The 8,612-nt window shown below is 41.2% G+C and overlaps 1 protein-coding gene and 1 long non-coding RNA gene across 5 annotated transcripts in view; one reads left to right on the top strand and one right to left on the bottom strand.

Annotated features, from left to right (window-relative positions):
• Positions 1 to 1,062: 1,062 nt before the first annotated feature.
• ZSCAN30 (zinc finger and SCAN domain containing 30) overlaps positions 1,063 to 8,612 on the bottom strand; it is a 35,875-nt gene continuing 28,325 nt past the window's right edge. For all 4 annotated transcript variants that reach the window (XM_001104028.5, XM_077974933.1, XM_002800906.4 and 1 more), the window contains exon 4: positions 1,063 to 4,383. In XM_001104028.5, coding sequence (XP_001104028.1) covers positions 3,452 to 4,383 — 932 coding nt within the window. In that variant the 3' untranslated portion in view covers positions 1,063 to 3,451. The remainder of the gene's footprint in view (positions 4,384 to 8,612) is intronic.
• On the top strand, positions 6,943 to 8,436 carry LOC114673697 (uncharacterized). Its single transcript, XR_003724483.2, has 2 exons — positions 6,943 to 7,059; positions 7,934 to 8,436. It is a non-coding gene; the product is annotated as an uncharacterized LOC114673697 (long non-coding RNA).

Genomic DNA, 8,612 nt, shown 5'->3' with positions numbered 1-8,612 from the left:
CGGAATGCTACAGGTTACAGCCCATTTGAGCTCCTGTGTGGACACTCCTTTTTATTAAGCCCCAGTCTCATTCCAGACACCAGAACAACTTGAACGGCACCCCAAAAACTTAGAGCCTAAAAACTCACTAACCAAGCAAGTAATTATGCTGAACCCCCTTAGGCTCTCTCTAATTAGATGTCCTAGGTCCTCTCAATTCTTAGTCCTTTAATACCTGTTTTCTCTCCTTCTCTTACCTTGTGTCTTCCGTTTAGTTTTTTAATTCATACAAAACCGCATCCAGGCCATCACCAATCATTCTATACAAGTGTTTCTTCTAACGACCCCACAATATCACCCCTTACCACAAAATCTTCCTTCAGCTTAATCTCTCCCACTCTAGGTTCCCACGCTGCCCCTAATCCCGCTTGAAGCAGCCCTGAGAAACATCGCCCATTCTCTCTCCATACCACCCCCCAAAAATTTTTGCCGCCCCATGACTTCAACACTATTTTGTTTTATTTTTCTTATTAATATAAGAAGGCAGGAATGTCAGGCCTCTGAGCCCAAGCCAAGCCATCACATCCCCTGTGACTTGCACGTATATGCCCAGGTGGCCTGAAGTAACTGAAGAATCACAAAAGAAGTGCAAATGCCCTGCCTCCTCTTAACTGATGACATTCCGCCACAAAAGAAGTGAAAATGGCTGGTCCTTGCCTTAAGCGATGACATTATCTTGTGAAATTCCTTTTCCTGGCTCATCCTGGCTCATAAAGCTCCCCCACTGAGCACCTTGTGACCCCACTCCTGCCTGCCAGAGAACAACCCCCCTTTCACTGTAATTTTCCTTTACCTACCCAAATCCTGTAAGACGGCCCCACCCTTATCTCCCTTTGCTGACTCTCTTTTTGGACTCAGCCCGCCTGCACCCACGTGAAATAAACAGCCATGTTGCTCACACAAAACCTGTTTGGTGGTCTCTTCACACGGACGCGCATGACAACCTCTTCCCCATTGTCCTAGCATTATCTCCGTTCATGTTATTGTGTTCCCTATTCCTGAATGAATAATTTCAAAGCAAACTTTTAAAACTCAACTTTTATTACAGTACATCTTGCATTACATTCTAATAATAAACGGCTGAAGTATATACTGAAAGTATAATTTTTGAAATTAGTTACCAAAAATCATTTACTAAACAATAGTTTTACTAAAAATACTAGGATTGGGAAAAATAAACACTAATAGAAAGTACTCCAAAATGTTAACAACGTTTCTATGGGCAATGGGATTGGGGGTGATTTACACTTTCTCATTTTCTGTATTACCAACACTTAATTCGCAATCAGGAGAAAAACCTATTAAATGATATTTAAAACATTAAATCTCTGATTGTCACCTATAGAAAAAGGCAACGCACTATCCATTTGAAGGATCCCTTTAGACTTCTGATCCACCTCATTCAATAACTGCACAACCTCTAGACACAAAAAGGCTGAATTGTCCCCCCAATTTCACCTCCCCTATTACGCACAACAGCAGTGATATAGTTTGGCTCTGTGTCCCCACCCAAATCTCCAATTGTAATCCCCAGGTGTTGAGGGAAGGTCCTGGAGGGAGGTGATTGGATCATGGGGGCAGATTTCCCCCTTGCTGTTCTCATGATAGTGAATTCTTATGAGATCTGATTGTTTGATAAGTGCCTGGCATTTCCCCTGCACTCTCTCTCTCGCCACCTTGTGAAGAAGGTGCCTGCTTCCCCTTCGCCTTCCACCATGATTTAAGTGTCCTGAGGCCTCCCCAGCCCTACAGAACTGTGAGTCAATTAAACCTCTTTTGCTTATAAATTACCCAGTCTCAGATAGTATCTTTATAGCACTGTGAAAATGGACTAATACAAGCAGTGATCACCAATTCTTCTTTAGAAATGACATTATCTAGAAAGATATCTTAGAAGAGGAATCAAACTTTCTCTTAGGTATTAATTGCCCTCAGCAACTGTGGGTTAATTAAAACTGCCAAAATAAAAATTAACAGAGAGAGTTACAGGCATAGGTTATAGCCCATACAATGGCATGAAGATAGGATCTGGAGACACCCCTTCATCAGGACTCTTCTCTCCAGCAGGAATTACTTGTCAGAAAGCCTGGCTCAGAATCCCCATGTGTTGGTTTCGCTCTTCCTACTTAATAATCACTGAGTTAGGGAGCCTATCCTAGACCCAGAATGACCCATGAGCCCCTGAAATGCTCAGAATTAGTGTGGTAAGACTCTGGTGCATCTTATGGGAAAAGGTATATATACACACAGGGAAAGAATGCATATCAGACACTAGAGAGACAGTGGGGACTGGAGTGTTTGTGTCCCATGACTCTGGGACTCGGGAAGTGGGGAGCATAAAGGAACGCAGTGATCTGCCTTCCCAGGCTCCACTATCCCCCATTCCCTGCCCCCTCCCCTCCTTACCAGGCTTGCAGATCCTGAGCTATTACACTTGAGGGCAATAAATATTTGTTGAATTACTCCCTCAGATTCCTTTTTTAAAAAATTAGGTCTATGACAATTTCTGCAGTAGAGAAGAGTCTTGATGGAGTGTCTCCAGATCCTGTTCTTCTCTTCTCCCCTGCCCTTGCTACCTTCTACCCACCTTTACATCTAACTGAGATCCCATCATATCCAGGAAGTCTTTAGTGACTGATTCTAAAGACCAGGTGTAGGTATCCCTGCCATGTACTTTGATGGAAACCCACATTTTTCCTACCAAAGCACTTACCACACTTTACTGTAATTACTGTTTAGTATATATGCATGTCCTATTAGCCCTTAACTCTGGGAGGGCAATGACCATGTCTACCTCAATGCCTAGCACATAGCAGGTGCTCAGTAAACAAGTAGACCTGAATTAACCTCAGCAGGAAGCTCAAGATTGAGAACTGGCAAGGGGACAGAATGAGGCACCATTCCTCGGGTACTATTTAACTGCCTTAGACACTATTTAATCGCATAATTCAGTATTTTCACAACCTCTCAATTCAACATTTCAGATAGCTGAGTAACTCTCAGCACATGCCACCACCTGCCAAAATACAAATGCTCTTGCCAGGCACATTTGCCATCTTATAAGAAGCTCTTTCAGGATCTCTGCCCCAATCCTGGCATTACTGTTAAGGTGCCCAACGGGAATTATATCTGAGGTGGCAGAGAGCGAAGGGGATATTGATGAATCTCATCCAGAAATGGGTTAGGCATTTCAAGGAAATATCTACCATTCTTTTTGGAGAAGACTTGGGTAAAACTTTTCTTCCATTTACACTTCAATAATCATAACAAACATCTTTGTGTGGATGTCTTCTTCTAGTACCAAACTGGGCTGAAAGGACAGAAGTCCTGCTCTCAGGAAACTTTTCTGTGGAGTCTCACCCCTACAGTGAACTCCTTGCATTTCACAATTGTACCACTCTTACCCACAGAGTTAAACTCTGGTGTGTGTTCTCTGATGCTGCATAAGGCCTGACCTATGCCTAAATGTTTTTCTACATTCACTACATTCATAAGGCTTCTCTCCAGTGTGAATTCTGTGGTGCTGGGTGAGGGCTGAGCTCTGATTGAAGGATTTTCCACATTCATTACACTCATAAGGTTTCTCTCCAGTGTGAATTCTTTGATGTTCAATAAGGATAGAGCTCCTACCAAAAGCCTTACCACACTCAATACATTCATAGCCTTTATCTCCAGTGTGAATTTTCTTATGCTGAATAAGGGCTGAGCTCCGGCTGAAGGCTTTCCCACATTCTCCACATTCATAAGGCTTCTCTCCAGTGTGGATTCTCCGATGCCTGATGAGCTCCGAACTGCCCCTGAAGGCTTTTCCACATTCACAACATTCATAGGGTTTTTCACCACTGTGAATTCTCTGATGTCTAACAAGGTCTGAGCTCAAACTGAAGGCTTTGCCACATTCTTTACATGCATAAGGTCTCTCTCCAGTATGAATTCTCTGATGTCTAATCAGCTTTGAGCTCTGGCAAAAGGCCTTCCCACAGTCAAAGCACTCATAGAGCTTTTCCCCAGTGTGAACTCTCTGTTGTGTAATATCATTTGGATTCATACTGAAACTTCCTTCACTCTCATGAGATTCAAGGACACTGTGTTCTGTGGGGATTCTTCTGTTGAAGGTTGCCAGACTGATATGTCTGTCCTGGGAAGGAAGCTCACTGATTTTGTTCCCTGCAGCATTTCCCTTTTGCTTCTTAGAGTTGTCCAGACCTCCCAAAGCTTCTTCAGCTATCTGTTCGGAAGGTGTTTCTCCAGGAAGTTTTCCTGGAGATATCATGGCAGCTGAGGCTACACATCCAACAATTTCTTGCTTTGCCATCAACACTTTGCCAGCCACCATCTTGCTGTCTAAAAATGTGAATAGAAAGTGCAAGTATCATTTACTTCCCATGACAGAAGAAGGGAAACTGTCGTAGCAGGAACACAAAATAAACCCAATGAAATAGGTATTTACCTGCTAGAAAATAGTTCTCAAAACTAGATTCCCAATCTAGAGTTCAGAGAAGGGACCTAGGGTAGCAAAATATGACACCCTCAGAGAGTAAGGTAAACAAATAAATGAATTAGTATTGGAGAAGAGGGATGGTGAACAAGGAAATACCTTAGTTAGAGGGAATGGTGACAAACAGGAATATGGGTGATAAACCAGGAAGCTGGGAGACAGTCTTGGGTTAGAGAAGATACGTTTTTAGGTAATGAGATAATCGAAAAAAAAAATTAAAAGGAATGATCAGGATAAAGAAAGATATCTAAGAGTCTTAAATCTGTGGTCTTCTAGCAACATAGGAGAGAAGATATGATTAGGAAATGCTTTGGGAGTTAGCACTGAACAGAGGTAGGTGAGCAGGAACTAGAGAGCATTAAGGTGATTTCAGATTCTGATAGGTTCCAAATGAATCAAATAATTATAAGCAAATGGAGTAAGACACAGACCCAGAGAAAAGAAATACAGGTTCCTGACTCATTCTCAGGTCAGGTGGGAATTTTTTTTACCATTAAAAAAATTTTTCACCTAAATCATCCATGGAATACAAAAGAATCTTATAGTTTTACTTTTTAAAATGTGTATGTGTCAAAGAAGGGGATGGAGACAACTCCTTCCTTGAGCATTTATACATAAAAACATGACTGCCCAGAGCCAAACCTTCTGGCTCTCACAAAACATGCCCCATCTCTAGTAGTCTCCTGTTATGAGTTACTGGAATTCTTTCTAGATAACTACAGTAACTCATAATAGAAGGCTACTAGAGATGGGGCATATTATATCAGTCATCTACTAGTTATATCTAGAGATTTCTAGTAACTAGAAATGGCTGATATAACTTGAATTATTTTATTCTGAAAAATACATCTTCCCAAAAGTCCTCTAAATGTATATGCATTTTACAGATCAGGAAACTGAGGCTCAGAGAAGTTAAGTGAGGCCATAGAATTAATAATTGTTAAGAGTTTGGATTCAAATAAACATTTTCAACATCAAAGCTTGCAATCTTTATGCTACCTGCCTTCCCTATTGGAAGGATGCAGGGCTATAGTTGCACTGAAACAAAATATTACTTAAAAATCATTTAAATTTGGCTTTGGAAAAGCATCATGCTTTTATATAAAAATGAATACCTATTTCTGATATTGTGTTCACACTTCAAACACAACAATAAAGCACCACAGTTGATACCTGATCAAAGCAGAGGGCTGTCTGGCTTCCCGTTTCCCCATTCCTTACCAGAAATTAAACACAGACAACATCACCTCTAAAATTCGTACTGTCCTTGGATTTTAGATAGAAATTTAAATTATTCACGGTTTCATTTATTTAAAAAGAAAACATTTATCAAAAATATACTTGCATACAATAGAAGCATAAAAATTAAAAGTACCAAATAGGTTAAAGTCAGAGACCAGACAACCTAATGAGAAATTTTCTGAAAGTAATAACTAGGTCAAATTATTAAGAGTATCAATTATAGGGTATAAAGTGGCAATATAATTGTGTAGGGACAAAATTAAGGGCAATGAAAATTAGAAAAGCAATGTAACTTATAGTATTTAAATATATCTTCAAATTCTATAACTACATGAAGTCAAATTATGAGACCAGAGAAAAACTTTGCCCTCAGATGTATACATCAGGAAGACATCAAGATTTTTATTTGTTCAACTATACATTTATTATTATATTTAAAAAATTGAAATAAATAACTAACTAGAGTAATTCTTAGAAAACACAAATAGAGATTACAAGTAGAGGCTGGGCACGGTGGCTCACACCTGTAATCCCAGTACTTTTGGAGGCTGAGACAGGCAGATCACTTGAGGCCAGGGGAGTTCAAAACCAACCTGGCCAACATGGCAAAACCCCGTCTCTACTAAAAATATAAAAAATTAGCCAGGCATGGTGGTGCACGCCTGTAACCCAGCTACTTGGGAGGCTGAGGCACGAAAATCACTTGAACCAGGGACGTGGAGGTTGCAGTGAACCAAGATCACACCACTGCACGACAGAACAAGACTGTCTCAAAAAGAAAACCAAAAAAAAGATTACAATAAGAAATGGTCACTTGATTATTTAGAAATACTTGCATAGAGATAACCCAATTAATATTACCCAAGAATGAAAACTAATTCGTAATCAGGTCCAAGTCTGGAGGCTGGAGGGTGGGGTACAGATTTACAGGAGGCTGTTTGGAGGAGAAATAAGGCATAGGTATCTCTGTTAGAAGAGCTATTCTGTTTTTGTTGTTGTTGTTTGTTTGTTTGTTTTTGAAACTGAGTCTTGCTCTGTCACTCAGGCTGGAGTTTAGTGGTACAATTATCAGTCACTGCAGCCTTGAAATCCTGGACTCAAGGGGTCCTCCCACCTCAGTCTCCCCAGTAACTAAGAGTACAGGTGCGCATCATTGCATCCAGTTAATTTTTAAATTTTTTTTGTAGACACGGGATCTTGCCATGTTCCCCAGACTGGTCTTGAACTCCTGGGCTCAAGCAATCCTCCTGCCTCAGCCTCCCAAATTGCTGGGACTACAGGTACGAGCCACTACACCCAGCTAGCTTTTCTGTTTAACACACCTCCTGTTTTTCCTACTTGTTCTCTGGGGTGGCTCCTCAGTGAGTTCTGCCAGCTCAGCAGTTCAGTGAGCAATTCCATCCTGTTTAGTTTAAAATCCTTTTAACTAGGGATGTGGCCTTCAGTTGCATATTGACGAGTATGCTTTTAGCCTTAATGCTATGTCAGTGATGCTCCACTGCCCACCCAGTTCCCCTTTACCAATATGATGCCTCCTTCCCTCAGCCACTGTGAATGTTGGCTCCTCCAATGATGTGAATGTCTGTGTCTCCCCAAAATTCATATGTTGAAGTCCTAACCCCCAAGGTGATGGTATTAGGAAGTGCGGCCATTTGGAAGGTGACTAGGTCATGAGAGCTTAGTGACCTTATAAAATAGCCCATAGGGTGCTCATTTGCCCCTTCCACCGCGTGAGGACACAGTGAAAAGGTGCCATCTATGAGAAAGTGGGACCTCACCAAATACCAAAGCTGCTAGGATCTTGAACTTCTCAGCCTCCAGAACTGTGAGAAGTAAATCCGTGTTGTTTACAAGCCACTCAGTTGATAGTATTTTGTTATAGCAGTCCTAACTGATTAAGACAGTTCCTAACTATACAGAGGTGCCTCCTTCTGTGGAGAATTACCCTGGCTGATGAGAGCCACTTGGCCCAGGAAGTAACTTCCACCCTCATTGCCCCATCTCTGCCTCAAGAAGAGACAACTCTGCAGTGCAATTATGCTTCAGTGGCCCATGAAATGCTCCAAGAATTAGACCAAGGCTAGATTGTAACTGAGACCACATCACTGCTTGCTCTTTTCCCTTCCTAATCCTGCTTTTCTCCCTCTATTACAGATTTTTCTTGAAGAACACATCCTCAATAAATCACCGGCATCCAAATCTCCATCTCAGGCTCTACTTCTGGCAAGGCATACTATGAGGCTAGTGAAGCACCTACAAGAAACTTATAACTCAAGGTTGTAAAAATGGCATGGTGACTCTTACAATCGTATCACAGTGGGACCCTCCAGCAATTTAACCCTCATGACCTAGGTGAAAGCTGTAAAAGGATCCACATTAATTCTTCAGAGGCAGGGCTAAGACTTTCAAGACTGAAAAGAGACTAGCATAAGCAGACTTAACAGGAACCCAGTCAAGGCCATTCATGGCCATGGGACCATGCATAAATGGAGAATGAGTAAATTTCGCTAAGTCCAAGGACATCGGAAAGATAGAACCACTATTACTGATAAGGTGACTGAATCAACAACATACTGCCACTATGAAGTAATAAGCAAATAAAAAGTTAAAAAATGTAACAGATAACAGTTGGAGGGTGAATATATTTTAAATCAATCAAATCCTCATTAGGGTATTTTATTTTGTCTTGATCCCAAAACTTCAGATGAATGTGGAGAAACTGAAGCATTTACAGAGAAAAATGGCAAGATATCCAGACAGACAAAACAAGATGGGATCAGAGGGAGTGAGAGGCTTAGTTAAAACAAGGTCAGGGGGCTGCGCACGGTGGCTC

This window comes from Macaca mulatta, chromosome 18, assembly GCF_049350105.2.
Source record: "Macaca mulatta isolate MMU2019108-1 chromosome 18, T2T-MMU8v2.0, whole genome shotgun sequence".
Lineage (NCBI taxonomy): Eukaryota > Metazoa > Chordata > Mammalia > Primates > Cercopithecidae > Macaca > Macaca mulatta.
Note: the sequence above shows the minus strand (reverse complement) of the source record. Positions and strands in the feature narration are given on the sequence as shown.